The following is a 16,828-nucleotide window of genomic DNA, read 5'->3' as shown; positions in this document are numbered from 1 at the left end:
CCAAGGAACATCCTGAGAGTGTTGGCGCGATATCGGCCAATCTTGTTTTACACACTCTCCGATCAAGATATTTTCTGTTAAACCCCGCTTAGTGTGTTCACGCCGGTCGCCATGTCGAATAAGCCTCCTTTTCACCGTTCGTGTATTACACGGATGAAAACAGGCCCAAAGTGTACAACTTCCTTAATATATAAGACTCGGGTGCGTTTCGGTGATTAATCTTAAACGCGTCAATACCAAAAGGCCGTGTACTCAATCAAAAATATTCTCAAACGCCCGTACAGTCCGCCACGCTTACCGTTATTGTGTTTATTTAATATAGTTTTTTTTTCTTTTGCCTACTCATCCTACTCGCTATACGTGAACTATTGAACTTCGGTTCGGTGCAATCCTCGAGGTTACTCATACCTATGGATCAGTAATATTATGTAATGTAACGTACAGAGGAGTTCTACTAAGGAAGTATTAGGAAGCAGGCTGACGACCCGGGGACAATTTTTCTTCCGAAAAACAATCTATTAGGAGACGATTTTATTAAGTATTTTTGTTACCAGAAATTTTTTGGGATAATGATAGACAAACGGTACTTAACCACCTATTCAATCACAGTGACGAGTCATTGCGAACGAAGAGATTGATGAAAATTCAAAATTCAAACGCTCAAATTTTTTTTAATATTTTGTCCACATATTTAGAGAATTTAAAACATATACTCCCGTTAGAAAAAATTAAGTTTATAATTTATTCACTTCTAAGGATGAAGGTAAAAAAGAATATTAAATATTAAAAAAAAAAATAAAATATGTGCCTACTAGTGATGGGAATCCGAAAATCCGGATTTAAAAAAACTCTATTTAAGCCACTTAAAAATCGTATGAGTATAAAATATTATTATAATATAAAAATGTGTAGCTAATTAAAATGTTTTGATGAAAATTTAAAAAAAAATGCTTAAATTTCACTACAAATTGCTTTTCCTAATAATAACAAATTGGATACTACAAATTGGATTTTTCTATTTTACCATATTCAAAATTCAAATGCAATTTATCTTTATGCTGTTGTATTTTATTTTTATATTTTCATCAAACATATTTTACTTAGATACACAGCTTCATATAGTAAAAATATTTAATACTTTTAAGATTTTTAAGTTGCCTTAATTGGGTTTTTTCTGTACAAATCCGTACCTATTTCGGATTTCCATCACTATATATTCATATATTCCAAGGAAATTAGTGTCTTTATTTTATTTTATTTTATCAGGCCTAGTTTAAGTAAACTTACTGTTCGTAGTAATACAACTTTTATATTTTATAAAAACGAAAATTTTGCTGGCGGCTATGAGTTTTCAAATAAAACCAAAAAGTGTGAAGCATTTTTGTTAAAAAACCGCATTTGCTTTGTAACTTTCTGTTTATAATTACCCCGCTTGACTTTATTTAATCAATAACATTTATTTAAGGGATATATTATTATGTTATTAAATAATGTAATTTTTCAAAAATAAAACTATAGTACAATAATTATAAATACTCTCAAAAAACTAATTAGAGTACAATACTATTATATATTATATAAAATGGTATTTTATATCGTATTATACACTTCTTGTTGAACACGAAGAATGTAATATTGTTCAAGAAATGCCAAACCGAACAACAAAGAATATAGCCGTAATTTGAGGAGAGAGACATTTCCTTTTCTTGGCCTTTTTCAATTAAGAGACATTACGGAGTACAAAAATCGCTTATGGAATCATTGATTGCTTTCTAACGGTATTTCTGATTTAAAACATGACATCTTCCATTCAATAGGTATTAATTCCTTGGAATCGTGTACTTCTTTGATGTTTTACTATAGATTTCTTTGGAAATATTTAATTTCCAGTAAAATGATTTTTTACATTTTTACAGACAAACTTTTTATTTGTAAAGCCACATATTTTTTTTCATAAAATTAATTTTGGGTGGAATTTTGCAACTCAAATTTCGAGCACTTCCCGATTAGCTATCCGGCTGAAACTTTCAGGGTAGCTCAAAATTCCCCACGTTTTTTTAGTTCACTTGTCCTATTTGGTTATCAAGACCCCCGGAGGGTTATTTTATACTTTTTAAGACGCATAAAAACGTTATTATTTTTAGATTAATTTTTTAATCTACTTTAGTTATTTTGTTTTGTGTACACTCTTTTACCCGAATGGGCGTTAATTAATTAAATGAATAAATACAGTACACTGTAATATTTTTTATATTGTTGTTTATGATTTTATACGACTTTTTGAAGTATTATATTTCCCATAGAAACTTATTAAGCCTATATTATGTTATTAAACCGTTTTTGTGTTTACCAACAAAAAGTGTTTCACTCGAACTTTACTTCAATAATTACAAAATAATAACCATTTGTTCAAACAATGACAATTATCACCGAAAAGATAAACACAGTAATGGTATTATTATTTTTTTGAAAATACATCTTGTAATAAGTATTATACAAGTCATTAATAATTTCCATCGGCCGGTAGTGTAACTCTCTTGACATTAAATCGTATACTTTCATTAATTTATCCGGCAAAAAAAAATTTAATTTAATTGGACTTTAACAATTGGTTCTTTCATTACAGACATACTACGTACAACTCTTCTGCCTAATAATATGCCATAATATTTACATTGTTTTTAATAATATTTATAATACTTACAGGATGTCTGCATATTCTGGACATTTTAAATTTTCAGCGACCGACTTGAACGCAGAGTAAATCGTTTCATTCTAGAACATAAATAAATATTAATAAATCAGTCGTTTTGAAATAAATAATTAGTGTTTGATATTTATGATGATATATTTTACTATTTTTAGGTATAATATTATTATATTTAAAAAAAAATTATAAATCTATTAATTAATAAAATGAAAATAAATAAATCTATCTTTTTAAGTACTATATATAATTAATGGAATTGTTATAATACAATAGAAACGTAAGCAGCGCTTATCGATGAATTAGTCCTATTATATTACAGCAAGTCGCAAGTCATGTAAACGACGGTACAACAAATTATCATAATAATATTATTGTTTAAGTAGATTTTGGGCTTTGGCACGGAATTGGCAAACTCGAGAATATTTAATTTCCGTTTTACCGCTTAAAGCGGGTCGTGTAAATGTGACTAATAACCATTATTATTATATGATATAAGCCTCGGGTGTTTAGCGATGCCTACTATGTGGCTTCGTACAAAAGCTATTAATTCGGATCCGAAAACAATTCGCATGGAGCAAAGTTTCGAAGGTATCAACTAGCTACTTTGTAGTTGAATAATAGTTTCTTTGCCCCGCGAACAATAAACTCAAAGCCCGCCACGAACTTCTGACACGTTAGAGCTTTTGATGGTTTAATTATTAAAGTACAAACAAACGATCACAGTCTACCGGAATAATAAAAATACATAAAACAATATAAACGGTGTATAAATAGGGTCAACAGTGCTATAGTGTGAAAGTACTTTTAGCCGGACAGACGTCAAAGATAGGTATTGTGGCAAGTAATATACTGGGAGAAATCGTTGGCTTGTGTGAAGTATAATAGAATTTGAAATAGAGCCGGACTGACAAAATGTATAGGTCACATTTGGCCGAGATAATATAAAAAAACCAATAGGTCTTAGACTGGTTAATTGTGTATTTGGATCCAATACTGGTGAAATTAATTAAATTGTTATTATTACATATATCAACGTTTATTATCGTTGAGCCAATAAGTACCTTATTAGTTTATGGTATCAAATATAAATACATATATATATAGCTCTAGAAACTCTTTGACTTGAAACTGGAAAATGCAAAAATTACGTTAAAAAATATCAATTTGAAAATAATGTTCATTTAAGACGGTATTTCATAGAAGTGGGTTTTCTCAGAAAATCATAAAAAATATACATAGTTTGTTTTATATATTCTAAGTAGTAAGTACACATAAAGTCAAATTTGAGTTTAATTATTAAACTGTTCGTCTAAAACCGCATTCAGTTAAATGAAATAACAAAAAAAAAATAGTTTTAATATATTTATTATGTTTTGACGGTCATTTGACAAAGAGTAACACTCATAAAAAAAAAAATTTTAATTTACGGCTACTTTCAAGACGTGTTGTCGTGTCAAAGTACATCCCCCCCCCCTAGAAAAATTATAATCACACACAAAACCGCGGTACCATTTCAAAAATAATTCAAACACACACTTGTGTATGATTATAATATAGTATTGATGTTGTATCTCTTGTATTGTAGCTAAACATTGTCTGTTACTTTGAGCAATTTTCCGGAAAGTGTTTCTTATCGTGTCGCGTCGAAACGGTTTTCGTTGAAGTGTCTCCGCACTCGCACGGTTGGGACGCACAACAGATAAAAATGAACAATCTCTGTTGAATTGTACTTGGTGGAAATGGAAAACGCGCATTTTTTTTCAAGTATAAAAATCTACATATTTAAGAATCGTGGAATTTGTTTTCAAGCCGTTCATGTGTTTGTAAGAAAATCTTAACATTTGCATTGTAAATTGTATTGTACTGTACACAGATAACGATTTGGCAGCAATCGGTGCGATCACGTTTTGGTAGGAAATTCGTTCGACTGTATCTAATATAGGTATATTATCATGCTTTTCATTTGCACCGATTACTGGGACATGTCAAAACTGAAGAGTACAACTGTCACTAAAGTATGTGCTTTGTATTTAAGCACAAAAGTACCTACCTATTTCGTTAACTGTACATTATATACACGTTTAACAAATTTGGTCTGTGGTGTGTTCCAATAATATATTATTGACAAAAATCACCAACCCAATATAAGGTAATATATCAAATTTTTTCAAACATTTCAATGTTTAGAAGGATATTTTGCTCAAGATCACGGCTAGTACACGCGGTTCCGACACAATGTGCAGGGTGATGAGTCCAACGCAATTATAGAACTGACTGATTTTCTACAATAACAATTTTAATTTTGTGTTTTTTCTATACACGTTCTTGGCAATTTGTATACTTCTAAACTTGATACCATTATTGAGTTTTAAACGATACGCATTGTAATATTAAATGCTTATTTAATTATTACGACCTGTGGATATCCAGTTTTAAATAATTTATGTTTGGGTTCATTAGCACTGCAAGGGTTTGGCCCGGAGGAGAAGTGTAATTGAATAATGCGCGTTAATAAATTAATATTATTATTACTTTTTAACGTTAATAACCACAAAAATAATAATCATTATTCAAAACTGGTTGTCGGCTTGTCCAAACTTTCTGTAAAATATTATTGATTTTATAAAGTCAATATAGCTTTTAGATTAGGGTTTTAATTTGAAAAGTTTATAAAGTTTTGGTTAAAAAAAAACCCACGAAAAACGTTAATATTTAGAAATCATATTTCATTAATGTAAATTATACTTCAAAAACATAAAATCAACAAAATTAAAAAAAAAAAATCTTGCATAATAAATGTTTAGACCGACTAATATTCTCAAAAGACACAGCATAATAATCTTTTTTTTGGATAGATTAACCGGCATTTTTTGAATCAAAATATATATAGTATTTTTTTGACTAAGTTTATTTGTTTTAAGAGTACAGGACTGTCGGAATCGAACATAATTAAACTCGAGTTGAGCCCTCTACTACATGAGGTTGTATTTTTACATAGTTTACAAAAAAAAATGTTAGAAAAAATTTAATATTTACTAAAAAAACAAACCCTGACTGCAAAAAAAACTTAAATTTCTTTAAAATATGTTACACTAAATTAATAAAAGTTAAGTACTGAGGTGTGTATATATTGTGTCATCAAATTTTCTTATTTTTTCTGGCCAACAGACTAAAAGTTATTATTTTAACGCCCTACACTAGTTTACTTTTAAAATAATTGCAATTTTGTAGTGTTTCTTTTTGAAAACATTTTTGTTTATACTATATTACTGTATGACACAATATTCAAATTTTTATCATTTTTAATATTATCTAGAGCTTTATCAACTTTTGAAACTTTAACGCTGACGTATAAATATTTTTAAGTTAATAATAATTTGCTGAAAATTTTGACTGGTCGATACCCAGTTTTGAATAAATAGTTTTAAAGTTATTAAAGTTTAACATTTAGGACGGTAGGAAGGGTATAGAGTAGAGTTATTTTTATCTGTGCACATTACTCAACCGCATTCCATTTTCGTCCTAAAATTTAAACTTAAATAACTTTAAAAATAATTATTCAATACTGGTTATCGGCCAGTCAAATTTTTCCGTAAGTTCTTCTTAATTTAAAAAGCTAATTAAATATGAACGTTCTATTTAAGTTTTATAAGGGATTAGAGCTCTAGTAAATACCAAAAAAGATACAAATTTGAATATTTTCTAATACTGTACCAAAGAATAAATAAAAATGTTTCCATAAAGAAACACTACGAATTTGTAGTTATTTTAAAAGTAAACTAGTGTAGGGCGTTAAAATAATCACCCGATATATGTTAGGATATAGAAATTGAACGTTGCAGTCGTCTGTCACTCTAATTTGTATCGTCTGTGAAAAAAAAATATTAAAAGCAAGCAAGAGAGAAATGTCTAAAATGAACCAGGAATAATGAAGACACTCGTTTTTTTCCCCTGATTTATTTATGTTCCGCGGCAGGAGTTTAAACGATATAAGCGCGTCTGACTACCGTTCTTATTTTGGTCGCGTTCGGAAGTGGCTACCAATTTATAAAAACCGCTTTTCTGTGGAAACACTCAACAGCGTTATGGTGTTTTAACGGCGCCGGCTGAAGTCCACGGGCGACTGACGAACGCCAGACGATTAATCGAATGCCATAAACCTCAAAAAAAAAAATGTACACCGAGTAAATAATTGAGCACTCGACAATCGTACACTATATTACATACGCGTTACATGTGCAGCAAGCAAACTTCACACACAAGTAACACAGAACTTACTTGGGTGGTGGTCGGGTGATTTATCGCGTGATATTTCCGTTGATTTTTATCGTCTCGGTCGTTTGTTGTACTTGCTCGGGGGTAAATTTGTACGCACAGGGGGGCGGATGACCCACAGGCTACACCACCCTTGCATCGGGTCGGGATGCAAAATGTCCGTCGTGTTTTGTTTTCGGTACTGATGAGTTATTCGCCGAAATAACGTGCTCCTCCGACCTTCGGTGCGTGTAACATCTGTCCATTATTCTGGCAAATGATCACGGCCGTCAATTTTGAAGCGTAATTCTTAGTCTCTGTCCTAGGAATCCACGATGACATCAATAACCATAACCCGATGCTTTGCAAGAGAGATAATTACAACTAGACTCGTTGAGACTCGCCGAGTTAGGCTCGATCTGCCACTGAATAATACCTCATTGTAAACCTCTTTTGAAATTAATATCTTCGAAATCAAAAGCATCTAAATGATTCAACTTTCCAATACATTAGTATTCTACAAGTGATTTCAAGTGGTAACCACCAAAAGAGTTCAAATAACATAAATTTCAAAAATACGTTTCTGAGCATAATGCAACACTTAATCACTTATGATGGTATAACACAAACAAAAAAGTAAAAATATTGAAAAAATAATGTTCATCTTGTTCCACTCTTAATTTGTATAACTGACTGCGCCAGTTGGGAATTTATCTATTTGGTTACACCGAACGGTTTTGTAGTAAACTGTAATATGACTTGATGTTCATGACATCTCATGGAAGTCCTGTAATTCTCTTAGTTATCTGGAAGTGATTGAAAAAGGAAAACAGACTAGATTACCTCTTTTTAATATGAAACGAGTGAGACAAAATAAACGGTATTGTGCGACGAATGCCATTTTGCATCTCATCGTTTGCCATGTTGTATTATTTTCTTAGAACGTTTATCATGCGATATATTTTTGTTCCGGATTGACAGCTCACGACAGCCAGAGCACTCCTCTTCCTCCGGTTCGGCGATAACCGAGGTTCTTCCGCAACTGATATAATATACCCAATATATTATTATTATTTACATCGTATATCATGGTTAACTGAGCACTCGACTTGTTTTTCCAATGGAAAATAATCTCTATCGAGTGAACGTTTAAGAATATATATATTATATAAATTCGCTTCCCTTTTTTTTTTCACCCCTCGCTCTCTAAACCCCAACACCTTTATTTGTCACACTTTCCTGGTCGATGAATCCTACTTAGTGGAAATACGTTTTTAATCGTGATTTATGGACGGTGAAAAAATACAAATAACTTTTTTTTTATTTAGAGTTTCACCACTTTGCCCTCGAACGCGGAATGCTAATACGCGACCAACAGAGTTCTTACACTCTGTACCCCACTTTGAATGAAGTTTAACCAAAACGACCGAACGGATATCGGTTTTGATCATTTCTGCGACCGTTTTACTGTTACCGAGGAATTAGTCCGAAGGTGTGCATTACACAACGTCTATTTGTAAAATATCCATCTTAGCGGCTTTACAATAAAACACGTTGTCAGTTTGATTAATCATACGGTTCGCGTGAAAAATTACACTTTAAAATACACGGCCGCCTATTTCTCCGAGTCCCGGGAGACGTGATGAAAAAAAGATAAGGTGAATATATTAAACAAAAGTTGCCGTACGTCACGAAACGTTACCGTCGTCCGACTTCACAACAAAAAAATGAGTAAGCAAAAAAAAAAAACTATGTATATAACGTCCTAGTTATTCCCATTGGCCTGTATTCGGTAGGAGCAGAAATATTATAAAAGAAAATCTGTTGGTAGGACTAAATAATTTTGAAACGCAACATTTTTGTATTAAGCAAACCGGCAACTGCTCGTTCGCCATAAAAGCAATCATCATATTCACATGTGGAAATAAAATATTGCTATCCACCGGTAAACTATTGACAGGAGCGAATCGACAAAGGACTTGTTCTCTTTTCATATCTTTTCAGGCGTGCATGAAACTTACACAATAGGAACAATTTTCATTTGCTCGAATAATCTTAAAACAAATCTGTATGTTTTAGCTTCCTCGCGGGGCTGAGGAGGCATTGTATTTACAATGATGTGTTTTTTTTAAATATATATATATATATATCTGACTATATCCTTTAAACCGCTCAACCGATTTCTTCGTGTAGCAACTGTATAGATCAGAAATCGTATCTAAAAAGTACTTTAATGGGCCAAAAATTCACCCCTTCCTTTTCAAAATACAATATCTTCTCAGATCCGCATCGAAGCTAAGACAATTAAGGTTTTGTCTAAATCAAGACTCCGAACAAACGATTGGCTACGATTCATAATCACTTGGCAAATGAAAATTACACATTTTTAACAGAAAAAAACTAAAAATACATATTACTATTGTGTACATTATTTACAGCTTTTCTAAAAATAACTATTTAACTGCGTTAATTGTTCAATTTATGTTACAAAAATGATCATTGAATGGTGAAAATTCATGAGGTCATACATTTTTCACGGATAAGAGGTCGATGTATTGTTCCAAATTTATTTTTTGAAACAAGAGAGTAAGTAATTTTGACAAAAAAAAGTCTTTGACGAGTTCCGTGATTTACTTCAACCCCGTCTACTCAACGACAGCTTACAAAATAATATTTTTAAATAACCAAAGCACACTATAAATAACCAAAAACTATAATAAACACATCTTTAATAAAAACAAATAGATAATCATTCTTGTACGATTATTAAAGAAGTATTTTTCGCGAACATTACAAGGTCTGTGAAAAAAAAATGTTTCGTTTGAACCGAAAATAGCGAACAAGCAATAAAAACGCCTATGCGAGCAACTCGATAAGTTTTTTTCCAAACAAAACTCTCGCCTTTGATAGTAGAACGTGTTTACTTTAACAATTGGAAAAATTAAATAAAACAAACGTGCTTTACAAACAAATAAACGAAAAAAAATGTATACAGAATTCACGCTTAAGTTGTTAGAAACGCCTAACAACTAAAAAACAAAAAAAAGGAAAATATTGTTATTTATATTTACCCAGTTCCCGGCAAAAGATTGGGAACATTATGTCTCTAAATTTCAAATATAATTTTTTTTTTTTTTTACAATTGTGTCCTGTTTGACAGAGCTCCTGTGGTGTGCGAAAAGTTTTACTCGACCAAATCCTACGTACTTTGTAGCACATAAATACAATTTACTCGTTCATCCGACAACAATTTAAAAATAATCCTAAATCATACAAAAAAGTACAGCAATTTTTGAGTAAAAACAAAACCGTGATCGGCTACCAAGTTTAGTGGCTAAAGTATAAATTCCTGAAAAACAAATATAAAAAAATCAGCAGCCAGTCTAGCAATCTAGTTTATTATATATAACTGTAGTACAACTAGATATAGTTAACCATATACATGATTATTAATTTCAGTTGAATATACTATGACAATAATATAATTCTTTATTAAAATAGTAAAATCTGAAGATGGTCGCTACGTTTTCGTTTGCGTTAGAAGTGTCCTTTCAGATTCAATCTGGGATTTGCTTTTGCTTACTATCATTTATTCACTTATCAGCTGGCCATTTAGGTTTGCGACGTATTATAGTAATATATAGAGGAGCCGTTCCGTCAACATATTGATTCCACAAGGGTTACAATTTTCAATGCAGCCACTTCAAAAAAAAAAAAACATACCTTTGTCGAATCAATGTGTAATAAAAGTTGTTTGTTGTCTTATATTTATTTAACCCTTTTTTTAAAATTTTTTTTGAACAATATCTTTCGAAACGTTCGAAAGAATGTTATTGTATTTTTTTTTTTTACCGCAATATAGACAGAAAAGACACAACTTGTGTCGAAGGCTATAGGCGTTTCTCAAACTTTGGGCGCACGTGGAAAATCTATGGACCTAAATATGATTGCACCCAGATGGGGATATAAAATACACACTCGTGTGTTGTTCTCTCAAGAGGTCTCGTTACGTGGGAAATAGGTTCACTCGGATATACTTTAAGTGTATTGCTCGTCTAGTTTAGTTTGTAGCCGCAGGCAGTGCGTTTTGTTTCCGTCAAGATTGTAGCCGAAGCTAGTTGAGCTGACAAGACCCACGCTAGTCTTATAAATTCACGAAACGACTAAAACATGTGTGAGCCGTCAACTTCAGAATGTTTTATCATTTTTTTCAACAAATGGGAAAGGTGGGTATTTAACTAGTACTTCGTTTAAATTTGACGTAGGTATATTGGCGCACTCGAATTTTTTTTTTTACACCAGATAAAACGGCTTTAATTTGGCCAAACAGGACTTTCGTTGAGTTTGTTCGACTTCTCGAGGAATTCATTTCTTTTGTGGGTTTTATCTTAATTAAAAATTCAAACGTTCATGTATTTTGTCTTTATTTTTATGGGATTTGGAGAAAACAAGGTCCATGTTTGTTTCATGTACAGATAAGGATTGAAGATGAAAATTTTCAAAGTATTGAACGATTTAGTAAAACACGTGGCTACAATATTTTTACAACCTACAATAACTTTGAAAATATTCACATTTTTCGAGACAATGAGTGTCTTACGTCAGATTGGATCACCTTGTGTAATTTAAACAAATGTCTGTGTCAACGTTGATACAGTCATTGGTCGACGGACGTGTCGTCGGGCATGTGACTGCTGCAGTTCAGACGATAATCATTGTTTGGTACACCACGAAAAAGAGCTAACGACCGTGTGCTAAAAATCGTTTGAACAATATTATTCTGCAAAATTAAAATAACCTTATCAACGGTCGTCGAATGCGGATGCCAACACCAGATGGATAAAAAAAATCCTCCCAGACCCGTAAGACCCGTTGATCAATAACGAAAAACAAACCCTAATGCTCTTTGCACAACCGTGAGCAGAACTTTTGAGCTGATAGCATTAACGTAAAGAAAAATTAATTTACTTAAGTATCATCAGTGACCTTTTGTCTTTGGTTGTTTTTTTACTAATTTTGATGGACCGCAAATTTATTAATTCCCAACCCGATAAAAGCTCACGTGCGTTTAAGTTAATATTATAATGATAACAATTCTCAGTAAATAGTTTTCGTTATGCTATTCTAAAGTTACCATAAACTTTACTTTTTATTCCACGGACTAACTAGATGGTTAACAATTTTGTTTTTATTAGTCTATAAAATCAATACAAAATATAAATTGTACTTATAAATAATTACTACCAGCCAATGGATAATAATTATTATAATGATAAGGTCTTCTTTTGCAGTTTGCAGAAATGATTGGTTTGCAGCAATTTCTATGCTTCTCTTTCACTGGCCTCCCTCTTCAATGCTTGGTATGAATTACATTTTTGGTCTTCTATAAACTGGCTCATGTACTGTAATCTTGGTCTTCGTCTGTGGGTTTATCCATCAACCATTCCTTCTAAGATTAGTCCTAGCAACCCTCCGTGTCTGAGAATATGACCTATCCATTAATTTCGCTTTTTCTATATACTTCCCCATAATGATCTTCTCTCCAAAACCCTCTCTAAACCTTCTTCATTAGTGATCCTATCAGTTTAGCTTATCTTTTGCAACCTTCTGTAGCACTAAATTTCGAATGCCTATATTATTCTCATTTCTTCTTTTGCAACAGTCCATGTTTCACATTTGTATAGCTTAACGCTTAGGTAAATTTTTCTTGATGTTAAGGTTAATATTTATATTTTTTCAAAGTAAAAAGACTTCTTTTTTTGATTAAATGCTACCTTGGCCTGGAAAATTCTCTTTCCTATTTCCTTTTTGTGATTAGGTATTTGAAATCAATAGAATAATTTATGGGAAATATTTTGGATGGCCAAATGTAATCCACCTTAGCGTGTTTTCCAAAAATCTCCGAGATCTTAGTCGAATAGCAGGTGTGGGTAAACGAAAAAAAATAACCTCGGCTGAACATGGAACGCAACTCGTACGGTAAATAGGCTTTTAATGGGCAATAAAAAAAAATCCCAAGAGGCATTCACTCCCGTAAGCTGTCCAAGTTGTCCGACCTTTGTCAAAATCAGATCCGGCGCCCGAAATTTGTATTTCGAGTTATCAACCATTTGGCGCATGATCGAATGAACGCTTATAAAACAGTATCGTACGAGCCAAAAAAAGAAAATCAAAGCGGTTCCGGTCAATAATTTATCGAGTATAGTGGTAATGCACGGTGTCATTGGCCACTGGGGAGGAAATACAGGAACGTTTAATTTTGTTAATCGAACGGGTCGTGTAACAAAGTGCGGTGATGTCGTGAAACTGTCGTATACACATAAAAACGTAGCCTCTGTTCTCTGTAACTCTGTGTAGTATGTGTATGGAAAAGTATAGAACAAAGTGTACACAAAAGGTGGACGGCCGTATAAAAAAACACAGGATCGTAAAATATAATGCATGCGTCCAAGCGTAGGGTGTACTTTTCATTTTAATGACGTTATATCGCAGAGCTTTGTAATCAAAATAGATATACACGAAAATAGTTATACAAAATAGGTAATACACGTCGTATAACCGGACGCCTGAAAAAACCACACAAACAGTTTCAATTTGTTTTCCTATTTTTTAACATGGATAATATGTTATTGGGCTGGATACAAGAAATGTCACGGTCACCATTTCGGCGTTACACTTTCACTTTCATTTTTAGTTATAGATAAGAGACAAGATATAAATGATAAGAGATAAGCATTAAGATATTAGAAATAAGGGACAAGAGATAAGTGAACAGAGATAAAAGACAAGTAATGCGATTTAAGTGATGAGTGATGAATGATAAGTAACATCTACAACAATAAACTGCAAAAACTGCATATCCATGATTCAATGTTTTTCTGTGGAGCAGAGAAAACAGCTAGTTTCTTTTTTTTTGCTTTTGTTTTTCCGTTACGTTTGGAAAAATGTTGTTGATAAATGTTTCCAGTAAATCGATTAAGGCCAGATATTATAAAACTACTAAAAAACGTTTGGCCAGAACATATTATAATTAAGACTATACAATCATCATATATCGCAAGGAGATTATAGGTAGGAAATAATCATATAATTATATGTCAGGGCATATCCATGTAATGATGTATCTGCATGAAGTGTGGATACTCTTAACTGAGTTTACTCTTTTTTCTAAAATCTGTTTTTTTTTTTGTTATGATAACAGTAACGGCTTTTAAATCGCTACTACATTTTCGCAACGAATAAACTGTTGTTTGGTGTGACACCGAACACATGGTTAAGTTATTAATAGTTCTAGTTTTTCCTCCGTGGATGAGAGTGATTTTGATCTGTTACTTATATACTCGACGGTCTAGTATTCACCGAACATACAAAAACCGATTTCCTGACTGATATTAATCGAGCTCTTAACATGGTGTGATTTTTTTTAGACCCGAGGAAGTAACTAATAAGTAAGATACAAATATCCGAATCGTTATAACTTTTACGTTACTTTGTTTTCAATAGTTATTTGTAACTTATCGACTTACTTTCTCGACAGACAAAAATGTCACACAAAAGAGTATATTTCGTTTTTTAACTGACAAAATATTTTTAGATAAGTATACACTTTTTTGTAAATCTACATCTAGATCCCTAACAAGCTGCACTGTAGCTAGTCGTTAAGTTACAAAAAAATCATTGACAATAAGTTACCAAAGTCAGTGACTTTAAATATTCAACGGGTAACCTAACGAGTTACTAGCCTTGCTATCCGGGTAAGGTGAGGGGACAGTTTTTCGATCGTTCGCCAATTTGAAAATTTTTATGAAGTACTGTCTCGTTCATTATGTAAACAATTTAAATTATTCACTCAACCAAAGTCAGAATATTGATGATTGAAATTCTCATTATCTAGTTGATATAGCTTTTCCGAGTGTGTACATAATATGTACCGTGTCAATATGGTCAATAATGTAATAGTATATTCAAAATTTAACGTTACACTTCCATTGTAGTATTTTATGTTTCATCGTTTTCGCCGACTAACGATAATGTTATGGTAATGCTATAATATACATTTCAAATATTGGTTTAAACTCGCGCTAATAAAATGTAAAACGGTTTGTTCATGGTCATTGGATAGTAACATGCATATAACAAACGTGGTAAAAAAACAATAATTTTTGTTATAACGGTTCAGAGAAATATTATATTGGCTTCGTATCAACACACACGAGGATGTACAATAATAACTTTGTATTGTCTATGCCGTATAATTTATCGACGACATATTGTTAGTATCATGGTTCGGTACAATAATTTCTTGTCTCTGCTCTTTTATGTGAAACAGACGAGTGGGAGATATTACATTATATTATAATATACATTGTATATGATTTTCAAAGTAGGAAACTGCCGCAGGAGACAAGAATAAAACGTTTATGAATATATAATTGACATTTTCTGAGAACCTTTTTTTGAGGAGATTCGCGTTGTCTGCGTGTAGTGCACACGCGATAGTAATGTATACACGAATATATTATATCATCATCATCATCATCATCATCGTCAAAAAGTGAACCTTTGTGTGTACAGGGGAGATTTTTTATAATTTTTTTTTTTCCCCCACAAAACAATTACTTTGCCGGATAATGAAAATGTTCGGCTGACCGGCGGGAATCGACGACAGCGGCTAATGTTTGGCATTGTTCGATATTAGGGGTCTACCGAAATTCAATAGACAAAATGTGAGCTGCCCTCCTAATGACCGTGCAAACTTTGAGCGAAAACATTAATTCTTCCCCGCCGTCATCGTCATCTCGACGCTACACGGTTCACCTGCTGTGCCAACAGCTTTATTTTACAACGACCATAATCGTTTTGATGTATTTACCATGAGTGTCACGTATGTAACCTCCGCCTACACCTATAGGCTATCAGCATATTTGGGACGTCACTTAAAACAATTATTGGCCAGCAGTGGCCAGGTACGAAGTGTCCTATTCAAGGCGGTGTCAGATCATAGAGTAATTGAATAATAGTTTTGACGTGGATAGAAAATAGAGAATCCGATAGACTTGGAGGAAAACGGTAAGTGTAGTAAGTAGAACACAATATTATGTAGTCCTTATTTGAGGCGAGTAACTGTAAAAGAGAACAGAGGTGTTGAAGAAAATATGTTATTTCTGGTAGAAACTCTTGAATGGCTCGAAGTTAGTGTGTAAAAGGTAGTCAAGAAGAAATAGTTCGGATACGAAAGTAAAATGTACATATTTTAAAAAAGGTATGAGAAATACGAGTAAAGGAATTCATAGAGGTTGATGGATTATACAAAGGAAGACGTGGAGGTAGTAAACGAGTTAAAGAATACGGTGAGTCATAATATAGAAATATGAAAAGAGAGAATTATTTTTAAAAGTTTAACAACAAACCGGTGTTCTCGAAAGTTGTTCAAAGCAAGAATGACTTTCAAAGACAATTATTGGCACAATACAAGTGTTCCAATTCCACTGAGACGATTAGCGTTTCACCCTTCAATGTAACAGTATCATATTATACACATAAGCACTTTGCGGTTATCTTTCATATTGTGCTATTTGGCTTTACTACAATCGACCTCTTTTGGCTATTTAAAGTTACATTTTTCACGAGTGCATTTCACCTACCTCGTACAATCAAAGCTAGAAAAGTTTTTTTTAATGGCATCGCTAACAAAAGCAATGCGGTTATTCAATTTTTTTTCACTTATCGGCATTGTTTTTTTTTTTAGATTGAAAAAAAACGCTTATAAATTTGTTCGGTTGTTTTTCTTTTGTCATTTTCCGCGAGATATAGCAACGATAATTTCGGTCTTTACATTTATTTTTGTGCAGACAGTAATACATG

General features: G+C 32.4%; 2 protein-coding genes across 2 annotated transcripts in view; one reads left to right on the top strand and one right to left on the bottom strand.

The window, feature by feature from the left end:
* The window catches only part of LOC126845725 (uncharacterized), a 149,900-nt gene that overhangs the window by 47,110 nt on the left and 85,962 nt on the right, over positions 1-16,828 (top strand). The gene's annotated exons all lie outside the window — the stretch shown is intronic.
* Positions 1-16,828, bottom strand: part of LOC126845627 (head-specific guanylate cyclase) — a 167,097-nt gene that overhangs the window by 112,338 nt on the left and 37,931 nt on the right. The window contains exon 3 of the mRNA XM_050584406.1: positions 2,705-2,775. Within this exon, the coding sequence (XP_050440363.1) occupies positions 2,705-2,775 (71 nt within the window). The remainder of the gene's footprint in view (positions 1-2,704; positions 2,776-16,828) is intronic.

Source organism: Adelges cooleyi, unplaced genomic scaffold (assembly GCF_023614345.1).
Source record: "Adelges cooleyi isolate 19-005CV unplaced genomic scaffold, UGA_ACOO_1.1 ACOO_flye_CR_arks_rails_tigmint_CR_PRNA_108, whole genome shotgun sequence".
Lineage (NCBI taxonomy): Eukaryota > Metazoa > Arthropoda > Insecta > Hemiptera > Adelgidae > Adelges > Adelges cooleyi.
Note: the sequence above shows the minus strand (reverse complement) of the source record. Positions and strands in the feature narration are given on the sequence as shown.